We start from the raw sequence: 21263 nt of genomic DNA, 5'->3' as shown, positions 1-21263 counted from the left end.
ATTCAGCATACAGTACTCTACCTGTCATACACTAAGAGAGAGGTGAACTCTTGTTGTAAGAAGAACACTGTAACCATCACCAGTCAGGTAACGGTCAGAGGTCTATGTAACCAGCATCCTATACTGGTCACAGACTTTTATTTAACTGACTATTTCACCCACTTATGTTTCAAGCTGATTATTTTGTCTTTAAAAAAAAAAAAAACAAGCTACTAAGAATCAGTATGTCACTTTTACTAGAATAATGTCCAATGGACACAAGTGCCATAAGCATGGGTCAACATTACTCACTGAACCAATCAGTGATGAAAATAACATTATTGTCTTAAAATGAGTGAAACTGAAATACATACATATTTCTCAAGAGATAACTTACCTGCTCTGAGAAGGGCCTAGGGGCTTCTCTTCGTTCTCGAGTTAATTTCCAAGGTGTTATAATTTCATAAGAAGAGAGATGGGAGGTCTGTTGAAAGCCTACAGAATAAGGAACAACAAACATAACAATTGAACCTGAAAAACTACATTCCCCCTAAAATACAATGGAAATCAAAAGCCAAATATTCAAAAAAAAAGAGCTGAGTGTTCAATTCATAGAAAAACCATCTGACATTCTCACATTAAAATAGGTATAGTTTTAGAACTTCTCTGGTGGTCCAGTGGTTAAGACTCTATCTGACAATGCAGGGGGTGTCGGTTTGATCCCTGGTCAGGGAATTAAGATTCCACATGCCATGCAGCACAACCAAAAGATAAGAAAATAACAAATTAGTAATAAAAAATAAAATATTCAGTTTTATATAAAGTTTTATAGGAAAATAGCAAAATAGCAATATACCAGATAGTATAAAGGGGAAGAAATGTATTTCTTAAAAACAAGGATGTTAGCCTTTATCCAAACAGTATATTCACAGCAATCATTTTCAAATAATTTTTTAGCTATAAATCCTAACCCTCTGTCTTAAAAGAAATCTTAAGATATAAACAAAAGGAAAAAAAAAATGCTAACATGGGGAAATGGAGTGAAGGCTCTGTTCACTTCTCTCTCATTTCCTACCTTCACCCAACATGAATGTCATCCCGAGATGGTATGGGGATGCCTACAAAATGGTCAAGGATGGTAAAAGGAAAAAGTTACTTTTAATGCCTGATGTATTAACTCTAATAAGTAAATTGCTAACAATGTAGCAATTATCTCCAATGAAATTACTGCTATTAATCTGTTCTAAAAACTTGAATAGTTAAAATATATAAAAAATGAAGAACTCAGAACCATCATACAAGACTTTCTCCCAATTCCAACCCGTACAGCTCATCACAGAGTGGAATCACAGCTGAACCGGCTGAACCGGGTCCGGCTTCTAAAATCATCATTTGAAAGGGGAGAGAGGTAAACTAGGAGTGCGGAGCTCACAGATACACACCACTGTATGTAAAACAGATAGCAACAAGGAACAACTGAAAAGAATCTGAAAAAGAATGAATATACATGCATATATATATATATATATATATATATATAACTGAATCACTTTGCTGTACACCTGAAACACATACAACATTGTGAATCAACCATACTCCAATAAAAGCTAAAAAAATAAAAATAAAATAAAGGACCTTATGTTACTGTATAGCACATGGAACTAAATTCAATATCTTATAATAATCTATAATAGAAAATAATCTGAATATATATAACTGAATCACTTTGCTGGAAATAACACAGTATTGTAAGTCACCTATACTTCAATTTTAAAAAGTAAGATCTACCTAGAAGAATAAAAATGAAAATAAATAAGTAAATAAAACAATGAGCACAAAGTCATCTTGTTTCATTGTCACTGAAGTAATCAAGCAGGATTCATGTATAAATGCAAAATTTTATTGTTAGGATCCTATTTGGTACTTTTAAAATTACCAAAGGTATTAAATAATCATGTATTATTTGAAAAATAACATAACTATAAAAAAATAAAGTCATCACTTAAGCAAAATTTGGACATAATTAAAACAGGCCATATAAATCCCTTAGGGAGACACACCCCCATGCTGGCATCTGATACAGTCTCATTTTAACACTGCATAGATATGTGAAAATCTTGAGGAATTAGTGTTAATTTTTTAAAGTGTAATAAGCCTACTGTGGGTAAGGTTTTCTTTAAAAGTCCTGATGTCATAGAGATTCATTCTAAATATTCAAGGGCAAGATGACATGACATCCAGGATTTTCACCCAAATAATTCAGTGTGCGTTTGAGGGATCAGACACATATGAAATTATATTAAAATCTGGATTATATTTAATTATATTAAAATCTAGGTACACAGGGGTTCGTTACTTTTTTTTTTCCTTTTGGCTGCGGCATGCGGGAATCTTTGTTCCCTGACCAGGAATCAAACCTGCGCCCCCTGCAGTGGAAGTGCAGAGCCTGAACCACTGGACCACCAGGAAAGTCCCTTTTTTTCTTTCTTTTTCCTTTTTATTACTCTTCTCTCTACTGTTGTGTATGTTTAAATTTCTTATAGTAAAATAATATTTTTAAAAGTAATAATCTATAGGGAGTAGAAGGAGGGGAGAGACTTTTATTTTTACCTTCACTTCATAAACTCTGTATTATTTATAATCTCTATGAAATGTTAAAAATACAACACGTATCCTATATATGAAACCACAGTGCATGCTAAGTTGCTTCAGTCATGTCCAATTCTGTGTGACCCTATGAACTGTAGCCCACAAGGCTCCTCTGTCCATGGGATTTCCCAGGCAAGAATACTGGAGTGAGTTGCCATGCCCTCTTCCAGGGGATCTTCCCCATCCAGAGATGGAACCCATGTCTCTTTTGCCTCCTATACTGGCAGCTGGGTTCTTTACCACTAGCACCACCTGGGAAGCCCTGAGACCATGATGCTGATGGTTTAATTGCTCAGTCGTGTCCAACTCTTGTGACCACATGGACTGCAGCCCTCCAGGCTCCTCTGTCCATGGGATTTTCCAGGCAAGAATATCAGAATGGACTGCCATTTCCTTTCCCATATATGAGACCATAAGGTGTGTCATAAACAAACATGTATCATAAGTAAACATACCAAGCTTGTTTAAAGCAGTTACCACGATGGAATAGAACTACACAGTAATGAGATAAGGACTCAGACTTTTATTTCCTGCACTCAAGCCTGACTGTATTGTTTGAATTTGTTTTTATAATGAGTATTCTGAAACCCCAAATTACTGCTGAAATTAAAAGGGGAGGAAAAAAGGTGTTTGTTCAACTTAAAAAAAAAAAGCATAAACTACTTAAAGTACTGATTATCTAGAATCTCAGCACCTAATTTCTACCCATCAGTCTCATTAACTTCACATCTAGATTATGACACCTTCTACTCCCACTCACCTTCTTTCCATCCAAACTCTTAACGGTCATTCATTCCTTAACTGCCTTACGTCCCTCAGAGGTCTCAGATGCAGATTAAAATGAAGTCTAACCTTCCACAAAACACCACTGTGCAATAAAATGTCTATAATCTTGTCTAGTTTAAAATTTTTAAAGATACAATGTAAACAGGAAAATATAACTTATTTCATGTTCAATACAACATGTCACACTAACAGTTTTCAAACTCTTTACTCTGTTTGGCATAATAGCAACAAAATGGGGCTTCACATCATCACATAAAAATACTAGAAATGGACTCCAATACTCACAAAAGCAATCAGGGGCTGATTGACATAAGGCATCCTTATGATACGCTATGACAAAATATCCCTCAGATATTTGGAGTTGTCAGTTGGGAGCCATCTCAAAAGAAATTCATGGCCTTAACAGATGCAGGTTTCAAAGCACTAAGTAAAAATATCCTTAATCCTAAATTAACTGAGGTATAGAACTATTTCCTCGCCCAAAATAAACCTTTCAAGGGCCTTCAGTTTTCTCAAACTCCCTTAATACTTTTGTTCTAGATCATGGTCATTTGTTCAACTACTAGGTCACTCTAGAAGTAATGATAGGAATAAAATGCTTTCCATGGGTAACAGATGAGAAGCTGTGTGTGATGAAAAGTCAATCATTCTGTGCATTTATATGCATTTCCTGAGATTCTATAAACATTTAAAAATAAAAGATTTTTTAAGTAAACCATTACAGGCAAGGATATAAATGTTAGTAGGCTCAGGCAACTGTTACGCTAGGAGCTAAACCATATGCAACTCAACTGAAATTTCTTTGTTACAACTCAGAAACAAACACCACAGAGAAAAAGAAATACCTCAGAAAAGATAACTACAAATGAGCAGGCACATATCTAAAGAGCTCTCACACTGAAACCTGTAAAGGTCAGGACTAATTTCCAACCAGGACTGAAGCTATGGATTTTTTTTTACCAAGATTGTTAGCAAAGAATGAAAATCCAATAAAGGAATATGACACATCCTTTCCTTCCATACATTTTCAACCACAATTCTTGTTTTGGATAAGAAAGCAAAATTAATCATTTATCTTTTAAAGGCTTTCACAACTACATCAGACCAAAATAACTTCTACACATAAGAGCTATTATTCTGTTACTGACTTCTAGGTTTTAAAATCCAAAGATCCACTTTCTGAGTGTCTTAGGAGTTCAAAACATCATAAGAAATGCACATATTACGGTTATGTCATTCAAAAATAAATATACACTAGTTGTATGAAAACCCTCCTTCCCATATTTTTTCAACACTCCTTTATCACTAGTCTTGGCTTATTTATATTCTTTTTCCCGTTCATACCTTGCATACATTTTCCCCAAATTCCTTTTATTTTTCAGTCTTTAATTAGTAGCCCTTTCTCATGGGAATCAAAAGACCAAGTTTCCCATATCACTGTCAAGGACGTGCATCCACATTATTTGTACTACAAAGCTTCAGCCTCAGCACTATTGACATTTGGGGCCAGAAAACTCTTTGCTGTGGGTGTCTTGCTGGCCAAAGCAGGGTGGTGAGGACCTCTACCCACCCTATCCAGAAGCTCCACTGGTGTGACAACTAGAAAATATCCTCCAGATGCCTTCTAGGGAGCAAAATCACCCCCCCCCCAAAAAAAACCACTGGTAGAATGGCAACCCACTCCAGCATTCTTGCCCGGAGAATCCCAGGGACAGAGGAGCCTGGTGGGTTGCCGGCTATGGGGTCGCACAGAGTAGGACACGACTGAAGCGACTTAGCAGCTGCAGACAGTTCACAATGCAAAGTAAAATCTTAATACAATCAGCTCAAATGTGACAGAATTTGATGCTTATGTGACCTTGTGTATAACGTGACAAAAGTCACATTACTAGGAAACATGGGCTGGAGATAAGAGTTGAAACAGGAAACTTAAAACGTCCTATACTTAGTAAAAGAAAAAGGTGTGAGTTAGTAGCACTTTTTTCTTCCGCTAACTCCTTAGATTTTTTATGTATTGTGTTTTGGAGGAAGTCTGACATGTTGTATAACAGTACCTGTGAAACTGAGTCCCCTTACTGAGTTTATGATTAATCTCTCTATTCCAAACTCTATCCCCTTTCTTGTCCCCTCTGACCTTAGTCCTACACTAACTGAACACATCAACCAGAGTCAGGTGATTAAGACTGCAGTTGCCGATAACATCGTTGAGATGATGAAACTGCTGTTGTAGATACTATCTATCATTCCTGTATAAACTCAGATCATTTCTCCAGGGCAGGATGAGCTCACCAGGCCTCCTGCCATGGACCACCTGGCCAGCGAATCATAAACCAGACACATTCTGACTCCCAGAACTGCAATTACAAAATGTCAGAAAATGACACAGGATAGCAGATGGAACAGTGTTATGTGGCAGCCTGGATGGGAGGGGAGTTTGGGGGAGAGTTGTTGTTGCTGTTGTTCCTGGATGGGAGGGGAGTTTGGGGGAGAGTTGTTGTTGTTGTTCCTGGATGGGAGGGGAGTTTGGGGGAGAGTTGTTGTTGTTCCTGGATGGGAGTGGAGTTTGGGGGAGAACTGTTGTTGTTGTTGCTGTTTAGTCGCTAAGTCATGTCTGACTCTTTTGCAACCCCATGGACTGTAGCCCACCAGGCTCCTCAATCCATGGCATTCTCCAGGCAAGAATACTGGAGTGGATTGCCATTTCCTTCTCCAGGGCATCTTTGCAACCCCGGGGACTGAACCCATGTCTCCTGCATTGGCAGGCAGATTCTTTACCACTGAGCCACCCAGGAAGCCCAGGAAGAGAATGGATACATGAATCCATATGGCTGAACCCTTTCACTGCCCACCTGAAACTGTCAAAACATTGTTAATAGGTTATACCCCCAATAAAAAATTTAAAGGTTTTAAGAAAAGAAATGCTAGAAGATGATGATAAATTCCAGCATTTTTGCTCTTCTCCTTGAAAAAAAACTGAAAAGCCAAGCTGAAGTGGATCTGAGACTTGTCTCCCACTCGGTACAACAAATCCTGACTTGACTGCAAACACCTGCTGTCACAGTTTGGCTTTCTGTGCCCCGGGCACTGAAGTCCTTCCTCCGTTAAGACTGTAGACAGAAATAAGTTAAAAGAATTCTACCGAAATGCAAAGCAAACAAATGTGAATGAACCCTCAGCCAAGGACTTTCTCTTTTCCTTCCCAACTACTATGTCAACAAAGAGTGACCCTTAAGTATTTTCACTACAGAAAATAAACCTGGGTTCAACATACAGGCTGAAGATAATTCTGTTGTCTGAAGTATTTCTTGAAGAGAACCTAATTAGATTCATAAATCACTGTGATTCTGAGCCATGTATTTTCATTCCATTTACAAGGTCAATGCCAAATGAACATATACATTAATAGCTATCTTCAAACATAATCATAATTTCCACTGCTGTGTCCTATATTCTGACATTTTTTGCATTATCACCTTTTGTTTTACATTTACCTATTTTTACATTTAAAAACAAACAGGGCTTTTGTCATTGTGTGTAAGCAGTCCTTCGGGAAAAACACCATTTATAAGATTTAATACCACAGAGGATTTAAATTCCTCTCCCAAGAAACTTAGGTTTCTTGAAACAAAGGGCAGTACATTATTCATCCTGTTTCCTGCACTAGTGCAATAGACATTCAATAAATATACTGAGTAAATGACCTCTTTTGATCTTTACAGCTTATACATAGAGCTTATAATTGCAAATTTTCATGCACTACCTAAAATAAGCTTTATTTTTTATGAGTAGCATCTTTCATAGCAATTTCCCACAAAGCCTCATGCCCACATATTTGTCCATGTTAATGCAATGCTATATTTCACTGTACAATAAGTCCCCTACATACAAACCTAGAAGTTGCAAACTTTCAAAGATGCAAACGTGTCCATGTATGCCAGCTGTTGTACTGCACTACTGTACTTTTTAAGGTACTGTACTGTAAGATTTCAAATGTTTTTATTTTTGCTTGTTTTTTATGTATATTTGTGTGAAAAGTTTTCTAAGCCTATTATAGTACAGTATCATACAGTTGATTGTGTTAGTTGGGTACCTAGTTTAACTTTGTTGGACTTAGGAAGGCACTCTCAGGACAGAACTCATTTGCATGAAGAGAACTTATTGTATTGATACATTATACACTTCATACACTGCTTACCCTCCCCACTTAAGCAGCTGAGGTGGGAGCTTCTATTCATAACAAGATTCCAACCTATCAAAGGAAGTGGAATGGGCTCTCTAGGGCTCTACTTGCATGAGAGTTCTTAGGAACTACTAAAGGAAAGGGTGCGGAGGATCCTTTCTAAAATAAGTTAAACCATTAAAAAAAAAAAAAATCTCATGAAAAAAAAAAACGTCAAAGAGAAAGAAGCATTTCCCATGTATGGGAATGGGTTTTGTCCTACAGGATGACAAATGTGCAGACTACATCATGAGAAACGCTGGGCTGGAAGAAGCACAAGCTGGAATCAAGAATGCCAGGAGAAATATCAATAACCTCAGATATGCAGATGACACCACCCTTATGGCAGAAAGTGAAGAGGAACTCAAAAGCCTCTTGATGAAAGTGAAAGAGAGTGAAAAAGTTGGCTTAAAGCTCAACATTCAGAAAACGAAGATCATAGCATCTGGTCCCATCACTTCATGGGAAATAGATGGGGAAACGGTGGAAACAGTGTCAGACTTTATTTTTCTGGGCTCCAAAATCACTGCAGATGGTGACTGCAGCCATGAAATTAAAAGACACTTACTCCTTGGAAGAAAAGTTATGACCAACCTAGATAGCATACTGAAAAGCAGAGACATTACTTTGCCAACAAAGGTTCGTCTAGTCAAGGCTATGGTTTTTCCAGTGATCGTGTATGGATGTGAGAGTTGGACTGTGAAGAAGGCTGAGCGCCGAAGAATTGATGCTTTTTGAACTGTGGAGTTGGAGAAGACTCTTTCAGGTCCCTTGCACTGCAAGGAGATCCAACCAGTCCATTCTAAAGGAGATCAGCCCTGGGATTTTTTTGGAGGGAATGATGCTAAAGCTGAAACTCCAGTACTTTGGCCACCTCATGCGAAGAGTTGACTCATTGGAAAAGACTCTGATGCTGGGAAGGATTGGGGGCAGGAGGAGAAGGGGACGACAGAGGATGAGATGGCTGGATGGCATCACTGACTCGATGGACGTGAGTCTGAGTGAACTCTGGGAGTTGGTGATGGACAGGGATGCCTGGTGTGCTGCAATGCATGGGGTCGCAAAGAGTCGGACATGACTGAGCAACTGAACTGAACTGATGACAAATGTTTGACAGTAACATCATTTTTACTTACTATAAGCTTAAATACTCTAATTCTTTATGTTAAAATCAACATAAATACAAAACAACTGTATATTTTTAAAAAACTGAATAAAATAGGTGAACTTCTCACGTTCCCTAAACTCACTCTGGGGAAAACCATTTGACTGAAATGACACATCACAAAATGAAAAATAAAGTATTGATACAATAACATCTTAACATATGAACAAGGCTATACAATTCAAAGTGCAATTCAACTTTAATTGGGTCTATGTTGGCCCCATTGAAAGGCAGGGTAGTAGGAGGGGTTAGTTACTGTGATACCAAGAGGACCAGGATTTACTTATGAGGCAGTCCCATAGTTCTGACACAAAAGACAGCATAACTCTAAGTCTCTGCTGTATAGGAAAGGGAAGTCACTCAGTCGTGTCCGACTCTTTGCGACCCCATGGACTGTAGCCTACCAGGCTCCTCTGTCCATGGGATTTTCCAGGCAATAGTACTAGAGTGGATTGCCCTTTCCTTCTCCAGCGGATCTTCCCAACCCAGGGATCGAACCCAGGTCTCCCGCATTGTAGACAGACGTTTTACCATCTGAGCCACCAGGGAAGTCTGTATACTAGGCATCAAAGAAAAAAAAAAAGAAATATCATGAGCCTATCTATGTCATATATTTGAGCTTGTGGCTATTCCAAAGAAAAAGCTTCCAGTTACTTAGAGTTTGCATCTTTGGAGGGATTCTACAATAAAGCAGGATTTAAAAATGTATACATACATAGTCAACTTTGGTAAGGTAAATTTTATTTATTTATTTTTATTTGGCTACACCACGTGGCTTGTGGGATCTTAGTTCCCCAACTAAGGATCAAACCTACAGTTCGATGAAATAACCAGTTCCTAATCACTGGCCCACCAGGGAACTCCTGGTAAGGTAAAATTCAAAGTATGTTTGGAAAACAGTATTGGAACCCAGCAACTTGTTTTGTACACATTTTCATTGTAAATGCTTTTATTTTCTTACATAATAGTGTGAAACAAATTATCTTTATATTTAAAAGACTAAATTCTCCTATTTAGCACAAACATACCAAATTCAAACAATTCACAAGCACCTAAAAACAAAATTAGTATGGACCAGGTTCTTAACACCTAGTTCATTTTACAGTGATTCACCATGAGTAAGCTTTAAAACTCATTTCCTCTAGAATTGTAGTCTTGGAAAAAAAAAATTTAGGTCTGTACATCATAATCACTACCTTAAAAGAAAAAAATCCAGTGAGGTTTCATACCTGCCTAATTTCCTCAATGATACAAAGTTACCTTTGTCAGCCCTAGTTTTTTTTTTTTTTTTTTTTAAGTGTACTACCTCAGCTTTTTGGAATGTATACTGCACTTCCTCATTGACACAATTGTTATAAATAGTAAATTTTTTTTAAAAACCCTACAAAATCTATTTAACTCCTAGAGTAACTGATGTGTGGGTGGTTCTTACTGAGTATTCAAATTCCTCTTTCATTAGTTGAAATGGTTTCAGCGCATGTTTTAAACATCCCGTATTGCAAAAATCTGGTCAGCTGATTCTAGAAGAACATTCCCGTAGGGAAACATGATTTCACTGCACACTAGTACAAAGCCTCTTAACCGGTCTCTCCCAGCCTCCAGTCCCTCCCTCCTATAGTCCGTCCTCCACTGTGTAGCCAGTTACAGCGACCGCAAATCTAAGTTATACCACGTGCTAAGTGCATGCTAAGTTGCTTCAGTGGTGTCCAACTCTTTGCAACCCTCTGTCCATGGGATTCTCCGGGCAAGAATCCTGGAGTGGGCTGCCATTCCCTCCTCTAAGGGATCTTGGATTGAACCCACGTCTCTTACATTTGACCTGCACTGGCAGGTGGGTTCTTCACCACTGTAAACTTTTACCCCTTCTCCTGAGAAGCCCACAGCCCTATTTAAAAACCATCCTGCCCAAAGAACTTACTCCAGGGTAAAGTCCAAATCCCATAGCACATCACAGAAGCCTCTCCCCAACTGGTATCAACTTACCTTAGTTTTATCCACGCCTCCCTTTCAGGTGGACCCCCTGGTGATTTCTCACCATTCCTTAACTAGTCCTGTTCTTATCTCTCTAGACTCTTGCAAAAACCGTTCTGCTTTGAATTCCTGTCCTTGAATATTCACCCATACAGATCAGTTCAAATATCACTTTCTCAACAAAACCTTCCCCTACAACCTTCAGATAAACTCAGCACATTTGGTCACTCTGTGCCCCTCCACAAGCACTGAGCTCGGTGTTCATAGGTGTTCGATGAAGGCTGATTAAATTTTGAAAGCATATAGGTGTTTAAGTGAGGGACTGTTAAACTATAAACTGTTAAAGCTGTTGTTATAAAACATAAGGATATTCCATCCATCTATATGCAGCAATGTAAAAATCAATACATAAACTTTAAAAATCAGTCTTATTTAAAGTATTCCAAACAGAATCATGGATTACTAAAACTCCAGATGTTTAACCTACTGCCCCTTAAACGCTGGTAAATGTTAACCATGTATTAATAGAACACCATAGCAAAAACAGTTTCAAACAGAAAAGATTAGGTACCTTCCCAGTCAAGAAAGTTTCAGTACTGAGAGCTTTAAAATTCCTGCAATGGTGCAAATTTTCTTAATTTAAAAATAATAAAATAAGGAGAAAAAAAATCTAAATTCAGTCCTGCATTAAAATCCTCACCTTTGAAAAACTCTCAAGATAACGATTTAGTAGAAACCCCATTCTCCATCATACTCTATGGCTGATAAAGAAAACACAGCCATGCAAACAATAATTTAACACGAGCCAAAACAAAAGAGTGTTTTCAGAGAGAAGCTAGTGTTGGCAATTTAAATGTTTCCACTATGAGCATCTCCAATACAAATACCTTATGTATTTAAGGGAAGCTTCACAAGTCAAAAGCAATTTCACACGAATGATTCAATTCTTACCGTAAGCCTGTGACTTAAGCAGAGTAAGGATTATCTGCCTGGATTTGAGACATTACCAACCCAGCAAAAACGGAAATAAAAGACTGGCTATAAAAATGTAGCACTTCGTTTCCAAAAAAAAGAATAAGTATTCTTACTAAAACAACAAAATAGCCCCCAAAATAAGCAATTCCCCCCTCCTCTTATTTCATCGCTAAATTCAGCCCTGTGGTACCTACTGGTGACTCCACTAATAAAATGATGGTCAAAATTTCAAATCATGAAAACCTGGAGCAAAAAGTTCCATCTCCCGGTCTCTTTCCCAGTGACATTTACCCTGCAAGCAAACCCCAGCTCCATTTCTAAAAAGCACTTCTCAAACCCTCCGCGCGCATTCAGCCAGCTTCCCAGGCTCTCAGCCGAGTCCCTGAGGTTCGGGGTCGGACCGAGAGTCACCCCAGGAGGGTCTTGCGGGGGGGCACCCAGCTTGGCGCGAGACTGGGGGTCGGGCTCACCCCCAAAAGGCTCTGCTCGGCAAGAGACCGAGGACTGGGAACCAGACCCGAGTACAGTGCCCAGGAGAACTGGGGGCGCCCAGACCCGGAGCCTCGGGTCCGAGCCCTGGTCCACAGGCAGCCCAGCGGCTCCGCCTCCCGACTCGGGTCGGGTTCCAGTGCCCAGGCCAGGCCCCGCCACTCTCAGGCACCGCGAGGTAAAAATTACGAGCATCCCGGCCCTAGGAAACTGGAATCCCGAAAGGTCCCTGGGGGTGGACACCCACCTGACCGAGCCCCGCCGAGGGCTGGGCTCAGCAAGCCCACCAACAGCAGCCACCGGACGCGGAGAGTCTCAGAGGGCGAGCCCACGCCCGACCCCATCTCAGCCCGAGCCCGCAGGTTCTCTTCAGCACTCGGTCGCCCCTGCCTCCGCCCGCTCCACGATTCCCCAGCCCCGCCAGGGCCCCAGGGCTGGCAGCGATGCGCGCGCGCTCGGCACTGACGCAACTCGGCTCCGGTCCGAGCTCGCTTCCGACGCGGCGCCCGCTCGCCTGACTGACGTACGGAGCGCTCCGTCCCGGGCGAGTGAGAACGGGCTTTCTCTCCGGTCCCCTCAGACCCTCAGGAGTCGACCCCGCCCATCGCCATTTGCCCCGCCCTCCTGCTTCAAGGCCCGCCTACTCCGGGGCGGGCCGAGGGAGCCTATTGGAAGAAGCACTCGTCACGGAAAAGAAGGCGGAGCGTGAGCCCCAGAAGCGGAATTGACCCACAGAAACGAAACGCAGGCCCGCCTCCTGCGCAGCCTTTCCTTATTGGCTGTCTGAGTTGGGCGGGACGTAAATATCTGAGCTCCCATTGGCTGTTTGGCATCGAGGCGTGGGGCTCCGCGGAGAGGCCTTGACCAGGCAGGGCTTGGGTCCGCGGTTGCCGGCTTGGGGCCGGGGGTCTGAGGCCGGATCTCCGCCTCTGGGCCCGGGAAGATGGTGCTGGGGGGTTACCCGGTGAGTTACTTACTTCTGTGCGGCCAGGCGGCTCTGCTGCTGGGAAATCTACTGCTGCTGCATTGTGTGTCTCGGAGCCACTCGCACAACGCCACCGCCGAGCCCGAGCTCACATCCGCTGGCGCCGCCCACCCAGAGGGCTCCCCCGGCGCTGCGAGCTGGGAGTATGGCGACCCCCACTCTCCAGTCATCCTTTGCTCTTACCTGTAAGCTACCCTGTCGTCGAGGCGGGTGGAGATGAAGATGGGGTCCCTGGGATACACGGGGGTTGTGCGGGGGGACGGGAGGAGGTAGGCTGCTTTCCCCGCGCCCCCCAGTCCCTCTCCACCTGGAGGAACTACCTGATCGTCGACACGCGAGAGAAAAATAACCATGACAGGTTTCTCACTCAACGCACTCCTGCAGGGGAAAACTCCTCTGTGTCGGTGGCTGATCCTTTGGGCTCCCCAAAGAGGAGAACTAGGAAACAGTGACATTATATAGCCTGAGGAAGGTTGTACCTGCTCCCTTTAACAGAAGGAGACACCCTCGTTCGTGCTGGTACTGAGTGGTGCACAAGTGGAGTAAATCACTCTCCTCTACGTGGCACCTCCTTAAAAAAATAAAAGCAGTAACCTTAGCGTTGCAGAACCAAGTCAAAACTTTTAATGTCTCTTTTAAATCAAATAAGAAAAGGCTTTTGAAAAATGCAAGAGAGCTGGGAATCCTTTGGCCTGGATTTTGCCCCCATAGCCTTGTGGCTGTTTGCCTAGGGAAGAGATGAAGCCTTGGCAGAGGTAGAATCGGTGTAGAAAACGGACCAGAAACACCCCTCATCCCCACCCCGCCTTAACCAAAGGGTCATTGGATGGCTGTTTGACCTGCTGTCCTTCAGCCTAATTGACAGAATCTCTTGTCTTGGGGAAGACTCAGAGGGACATTAACCCCCAGAAAATTTGCAGAAATGTCTCTTGCCTGTTATGACTATATACCTGTAAACAGCCATTTAGAAAGACCTTAATGATGATCTTACTGGTGATTTACAGACCCGATGAATTTATAGAATGTGAAGACCCAGTGGATCATGTTGGAAACACAACAGCATTCCAGGAACTTGGTTATGGTTGTCTCAAGGTGGGTTTTTGTTTGGTTTTATAAGCAAACTCTTCCATAGAGAAACAATATTGCCTAAATGCTATTACAGAAAACTATGAGGAGTATGAAATTATATTTTTGTAAAATTCATTGAAATGACTGTTACTGAAAATTTCCAGCATGATCAGGGTCAGTGGCTGAACAAGACATTTAGTCTTCTCAGAAAGAAGCAGGCTCTGTGCCAAAACTACCCAGGTGCAAAGACCAATCTGTCTTTAGTTCCTTTGGCCATTGTGATTGACAGATTTGAAGCTCAGATATCAGCCCTGACTACCCTTCAAGGCACGTATTTTCCTGAAAGAGCAAAAGGAAGGTTTATGCAATTTCTAAAACTGATGCTGGATTCAACAGTATCTTTGTTACATATGCATTTGGGGCAAAGCTCCTCTTGCCAATGACCTTTCTTTTCACTAGGCAAGCAGTTTCCAGCACGTCCTTAGGAAATAGATCAGGCCTATCAGTATACTTCCCTGGTGGCTCAGTGGTAAAGACTCCGCCTGCTAACACAGGAGACCCAGGTTCCATCCCTGGGTTAGGAAGATCCCCTGGAGAAGGAAACGGCAACGCACTCCAGTATTCTTGCCTAGAGATCCCCATGGACAGAGGAGCCTGGTGGGCTACAGCCCACAGGGTCACAAAGAGTCAGACACACTGAGCGACTAACACTTTAACTTTTCATCATTATATGTCTTTGTAAGGGGTTGTAGCATTCAGAAGGAGCCTTGGATAACAATGGCCTCTTAGAATGAAAAGAAGCCCTTCAGTTCCATTAATAATATCCCTGAAGCTGGACTCATGCTTCCTAGTCAGTCTCCCCAGAACCAGCGAAGTTCATATACTTCCTCCTCTCTGTGGACTCACCATTATATTATGCTGCATAATGCAAGTCAAGACATTGTCAGCTATAAGAGAATTGTGGGAAAATATTCTTTGTTACTAAATCAGACACACGGAAATAAACCTGAAAGTAAGAAGGCCAAAAAGGCAACTCTTGCTGCAATCACAAGTAAAGAAATATTTTCAATACAATGAGATTTTGTTCTATGGGTAATTATTGATAAAAGTTTGAGTGAGCATTGTATGTTCATGTTCAGTCACTAAGTCGTGACCAACTCTTTTGCAACCCCATTGACTAGCCCACCAGGCTCCTCTGTCCATGGGAATTCCCAGGCAAGCATACTGGAGTGGGTTGCCATTTCCTTCTTCAGGGGGTCTTCCTGACACAGGGATTGAACCCTCATCTCTCACATTGGCAAAGAGGTTCTTTACCACCGAGTCACCAGGGAAGCCCAGAGTATCATATAGAGATCGGTCTGAGCACCTTGACAGGATCAACCCAGTGTTTAATGAAAATAGGCAAAAATAAGTGATCTCTATACAATACTTACTTTTGCCCATTTTCATTAAAACACTGGGTTGATCCTGTCAAGATGCTCAGACTGTCACTTCTCCCAGAAGTCCTGGGGGACTGTCAGCATTTGGGCCCCCAAATCCCAAGGGAGGGGCAAGAGTAAACATCCTCACGTTCCACCCACTTCCCTTTGAGGAATGTTCCAGCAAGAACAGTAGTGAAGTACTTAATAAGGTGCCGATGTGGAGAATGCCCAGCTGTGCTTCCTCTGCTAGAATTCAGTTACACAAAGGGTCGGAGGTCTTCTGAAATGTTTTGCTGGAATTTAAACTTACGTATAGATGTATTACATTACTATGGATGTGAGCTGAAAATCACAGTTTCGAGACCTGCATAAAGTCCTGAGTCAGTTGACATGCTGAGTTCTTTCCTAACGATGTTCATTTATAATATATGTAAAATAGACCTCAAATACACATTGACTTTTTTTTTTAATTGGAGTGTAATTGCTGTGCAGTGTTGTTTTAATTTCTGCTGTACAACAGCGTGAGTCAGCTGTATGTATGCGTATACGACTTCTCTCCTGAGCCTCCCTCCCGCCCACCGCCCATCCCCCGCCCCCAAGTCATCACTAGGCACCAAGGTGAGCTCCCTGTGCCATTCAGCAGCTTCCCACTAGCTGTTTTACACTTGGTAGCGTATGTGCGTCAGTTCTGCTCTCTCAATTCGTTCTTCCCTCTCCTTTCCCCTCCCGCCGTTACATCCACATCCATAGTCCATCCTCTGCATCTGTGTGTCTCTTCCTGCCCTAAAAATAGCTTCATCGGTACCACATTTCTAGACTGCACATGTATGTGTTAATACACGACATTTTTCTCTTTGTGACTTCACTCTGTATGATAGTCTCTACACATTGACTTTTTGAATACCCATTCCCAAATATGCACTCGTGTGCTCTTCTCTTCTGTAAATGTAGCATTAATTAAAGCACTGTGTCCTGCTAATCCAAAATGGCATTTAGTGAAACTGATTTTAAACTTCTGTACTATATTATCAAAGAAGGTGGTCACAAGGAAAGAAAATGAAAGGGAATTTATTTAAAACCATGTCCATTTAGGATCGACTCATTGAAAATCTCTTGAAGTATGATCACTAAACTCCTCGCTCTTCAGCTCAGCTTTACCCCCACCTTCGTTAGAATAGTTATTGTCCTGGGCCAGCTTTTGTTAGTTCATATGAAGAGATGTTTTGTGTTGCTCGCTCTGGCTAGTTTGTTTGTTCTGTTGTGGTTGTTACCCCACAGTTTGGGGGTCAGGCCTACAGAGATGTGGAGCACACTCGCGTGCAGTGCCGGGCCCTGGATGGAATTGAGTGTGCCAGCCCGAGGACCTTCCTCCGAGAGAACAAACCTTGTATAAAGTAAGTGCTGTCTGCATGGAGTAGCTGGTACTTAGATGGAGGTAGGGCTGTTCTGTCCTCTCTTGATGTTGACTTTTTTCTTTTACCTTAAGTGTTAAAGGGGCAGCATGATTACTGCTGTGCATACTCCACACACAAGCAATGGGGTGATAAGGTAGGGGACACTGGACAGGAGGCCAGAGGCTGTGAATTCTAAATGTCCCTTTCACCAACCAGCTAAAGGACCTCTGGGCACCCAGAGTCTCTGTCCCCTCCACAAAATGAAGGAGGTAGAACAGATAATCCAACTTCAGAACTCCTACGATAGGCATACATCCTTTGAAAACAGCTGTAGAATTTCAGGAGGAAAGATTTTATTATGAAAAGTGCAGGCCTTCCTCCCTGAAAAGCAGTATTATCTTGAAGAATTAGGGTTATTGAGACTTACCTGGTGGTCCGGGGGTTAAGAATCCACCTTCCAATGCAGGGGATGTGGACTCGATCCCTAGTCCAGCAACTAAGCTCCTACTTGCCGCGAAGCAGCTCAGCCCACGCACCACAACGACTGAACCCGCGTGCTAAGAATGAGAAGCCTGCACACCACAGCAAAGATCCCGCGTGCCGCAACTGAGACTTGACACAGCCAAAAATTAATTAACTTTTAAAAAAACGAATTAGGGTTCTTTCTGTAAACTCCACTTGAAGGCACAGAACTTATGTATACCATTTGCTGATGGAGATTTGTGACTGTGTTAGGTGATACCATTAGAGTATCTGCAATTGAATGTCATCACAGTATGTAAGACAGAAGTCCTTCCAAGAAGTCCCATTTTTCGGGTGCCATGAAACAGCAGGAGAGGAGCGTGGAGATCAGTGTTCATTTAAGGGAAGGTAACACCTCATGAGAGAAATACATTCAGAACTGCATCCTCCCTCAGGATAAGAGCCTATGCAGGAAAGGGATGGGCGCCCAGACACCACTCCAAGCAGGATACCTGTCCTGTAAATGTCCTTAATAGTTTCTTATCCAGCCCAACTCTGTATTGGTTCATCTGGGTCCTCTATACCTTGTGTGCGTGTGTGCTGAGTCGCTCAGTCATGTCTGACTCTGTGCGACCCTATGGACTGTAGCCCACCAGGCTTCTCTGTCAATGGGATTCTCCAGGCAAGAATACTGGAGTGGGTTGCCATGCCCTCCTCCAGGGGATCTTCCCAACTCAGGGATTGAACCCATGTCTCTTGTGTCTCCTACATTGCAGGAAGGTTCTTTACCACTAGCGCCACCTGGGAAGCCCCCTCCATACTTTAGCAAGTACCTTTTTGAGAATCTAGACAAACTAGAGATCTTCCTTTGGGGGAGAGGGGCTTGGTAAGAAGTCACAGAGGGACTGTCTTCCCATCTTGTCACTTATGTGAAATTCACTAATAAAGCATTAAGTGTTTTCATTTTCACGTGGTAAGCATCTTCCTCTTGATTCCTTGTGTCTAGGTATACCGGACACTACTTCATAACCACTTTGCTCTACTCTTTCTTCCTGGGATGTTTTGGAGTAGATCGTTTCTGCCTGGGACACACTGGCACAGCAGTGGGGAAGCTCTTGACCCTTGGAGGACTTGGGATTTGGTGGTTTGTTGACCTTATTTTGCTGATCACTGGAGGACTGATGCCCAGTGACGGCAGCAATTGGTGCACCATTTACTAAGAAGAGCTGCTGTTGTGGCCCAGAGAGGCAAGGCTCTTGGATTCATCTCTGCAGGCTCAGAACTCCTCAACATCAGGCCTGACCAGTATTTTCCCTCGTTGGAGAGAATGGCTTTGGTTAGGAAGGTGGCTTCAGACTGTGACGTTCGACCCAAATTTGACCTTGCAGACTAGAAATGACAAGCAAACAGTATTGTGGGTATCAAGTTTGTACCTTCCCTCATGTACCAAAAATATAAAGGATAGTGATTAACTTATATGCTGCAGAAGTGTCTCCTTATTCTTTATTTTTGTGTGCTGCTATGTCATCAACCCTTTGGAGCAGTTGGACCTAACAGGATGTTTTTGGCCTGTGCCTTTGTGACCCTGAGCCTTCGTGCAGTGGAGATCAGAAGCTGAACCAACGAAAATGTCCAGCAGAAGTAGAAACAGCAGTCGATTTGAATACACACTGAAATTCTGACCTTCTGAATTTAAATTGCAGAATGAATGTTGCCAACCTGGAACGCTTGTTTGGGTATTTTCAATAGGTAGAATGAAACTCAATATCTGTTGTGCTTAAAGCTGAGCATCTGAAATAAGCCTATTAATAAACCCTATTGTTTCATCATTATTACTCCTGAGAGGCAATATATCCAGTATAGTAATTCCCTCTAATGTCCAATTATGTTTTGAAAGCCAACAGTTCCAGACATGTCTGGGTTCAGCTATACTCTTGGCAGAGTTTTCCTATTGAAAAGGTATCATTTACCAATTTAGAAAGCCCGTGTTATAGACAGATTAAAAAAAATCATACAAATAACTCTAAATCTCCTCTTCATGATTACATAATATAAAATGAAGAGCCTCACATCCTTGGAAAGAAAAACAGACTCTTCCTTAAAGAATATTACTGCTGAGTGCTAGATAGAATTAGGATGTGACTTGTGGGAAACAGAAACCAAACACATTTGTCAAAATAAGCATGGTACCAAAGTTTCTCACTGTGGGCTACAACAGTCAGTCATAGGGAAAGAGACAGCCAAGCTTTCAAGTTCCCACATCACAGGGGATTAAAAAAAATGTTCTAAACTTGTGGGTTTTAAAACTTAGTTCCCATCCCTTACAATCTGAGTTGAAAAGAACTGTTAAGTGTAAAGTAAAAAGGGGGTTTACGAAGAGCCTGCTATTTGGGCAATGTATAAATTCTAGGAACAATCAAGGTAGAACCGCTCAAAGTTCAGTCTCGTAATAATTGACATAAAAGCCAAGAATCCCAGTTAAAATAACTGGATACTCTCTATCATTATGAAGCAGTTTTCCTGAAAGTTTCAGCTTTATTATCCCTGATTAATATGACCGCTGTTCTTATGGTATTAAATGGTGTCAATTATGTAAAAATGAAAACATTATTCTCTTTTGTCTTGAAAGTTCTGTACCACATTGACCTCAACTTCTTCGTAACTGTAAATCGATAGATTCTTATTTATAATCTCTGTAGTCTAAAGCAGTATATTTTAAATTGCTACGGGTCCTGAAGAAATTGAACCTTCTCCCCAGAAAAATGCACATAAACTTAAAATTTCTGCATAGAACTTAAGAGAGTTCAAGGATGCCCCTTTTTAAAAAGAAAAACTCACTTTTAAGAAAAATCTGGAAAACTAAAATTGAAATCCTGCCCCAAATAAGATACTACTTTAAACCACAAATCCTGCTTCATCTCACACTTAAAAAAAAAAAAATTACTTAAAGATATTCACAAACCCCATCAAAAGTTATTTTTAAAAAATAAATAAACTGTGGCAGCTTTCAGACTCAAAATCACTGATCATGAATGTTTCCAGGAAGAACTTGGGTAAAGAGGTAAAAGTCTGTAAATTATTAGAGTTTCTATTTTATAGAATATTTTATAGAAGCCCTCCTCACAGAAAAGCTGATGGGAACCAGAGTTGTTTCCACTGCTAGCTGACAACCTGAGAATCTATATTCCTCTGTGACGATCCAAATTTGTTAGTTTCAGTGTGACTTCCAAGTGATGAGCATCCTCTGTATTTACAAACCCTGGCCAAATGTGAGAAACCTGAAAAACTGTTTGAGTAAAGGAATAATATTAAAAATGTGATTTCCTTTGCACTCTGGATTCAGTTTCTTAATATTGGTAGATAGATGTATGTATGTGTGTGTGTGTGGTGTTATATCCAGTTTATGGCTATAGAGAAGTTTTATAGTACTAAAATGTCCTTCCATCAGGATAAATTAGAAACTGCCCGTTTTCAGTTGTTTCCTGTTGTTAAATAAAATTTTATCAGCTCCCCAGACTTCCTGGCACCGTGTCCTTCTACTTCCCTTAGGCTTCTCAGCAGCAGTTGTAACACCCCCAACCTGATGGTTCTGGAATGTGTTTATGTGTGTTTTAAAAGCACACATTTTTCTTCAAAAGAAAGAGATCTTAAAACCCCTTGCCATCACTGGCACATCCTCAATACAAACCAGGTAATGTAG

At 41.5% G+C, this 21263-nt stretch overlaps 2 protein-coding genes across 2 annotated transcripts in view; one reads left to right on the top strand and one right to left on the bottom strand.

The window, feature by feature from the left end:
• The window catches only part of ADAM9 (ADAM metallopeptidase domain 9), a 92638-nt gene extending 79817 nt beyond the window's left edge, over window positions 1-12821 (bottom strand). Inside the window, exons 1-2 of the mRNA XM_027530150.1 lie at window positions 12481-12821; window positions 377-474 (exon numbers count right to left, since the gene is read on the bottom strand). Coding sequence (XP_027385951.1) covers window positions 377-474; window positions 12481-12577 — 195 coding nt within the window. The 5' untranslated portion in view covers window positions 12578-12821. The remainder of the gene's footprint in view (window positions 1-376; window positions 475-12480) is intronic.
• A 137-nt stretch (window positions 12822-12958) lies between these two features.
• TM2D2 (TM2 domain containing 2) lies at window positions 12959-20894 on the top strand. The gene is made up of 4 exons (XM_027530152.1): window positions 12959-13403; window positions 14223-14310; window positions 16986-17101; window positions 18570-20894. The coding sequence occupies exons 1-4, from the start codon at window positions 13177-13179 to the stop codon at window positions 18781-18783; spliced, it is 645 nt and encodes a 214-aa protein (XP_027385953.1). The 5' UTR covers window positions 12959-13176; the 3' UTR covers window positions 18784-20894.
• Window positions 20895-21263: the final 369 nt, after the last annotated feature.

The sequence above is a fragment of the Bos indicus x Bos taurus genome, chromosome 27, assembly GCF_003369695.1.
Source record: "Bos indicus x Bos taurus breed Angus x Brahman F1 hybrid chromosome 27, Bos_hybrid_MaternalHap_v2.0, whole genome shotgun sequence".
Classification (NCBI taxonomy): Eukaryota; Metazoa; Chordata; class Mammalia; order Artiodactyla; family Bovidae; genus Bos; species Bos indicus x Bos taurus.
This window is presented reverse-complemented; position numbering and strand designations above follow the sequence as displayed.

Excerpts from the sequence above, each read along its gene's own strand:
- TM2D2 (XM_027530152.1), top strand. The coding sequence starts at position 13,177 with ATGGTGCTGGGGGGTTACCCGGTGAGTTACTTACTTCTGTGCGGCCAG. Across the intron at positions 13,404-14,222 it reads GTCATCCTTTGCTCTTACCT|ACCCGATGAATTTATAGAAT; the intron begins GTAAGCTACCCT and ends GGTGATTTACAG. Across the intron at positions 14,311-16,985 it reads TTGGTTATGGTTGTCTCAAG|TTTGGGGGTCAGGCCTACAG; the intron begins GTGGGTTTTTGT and ends GTTACCCCACAG.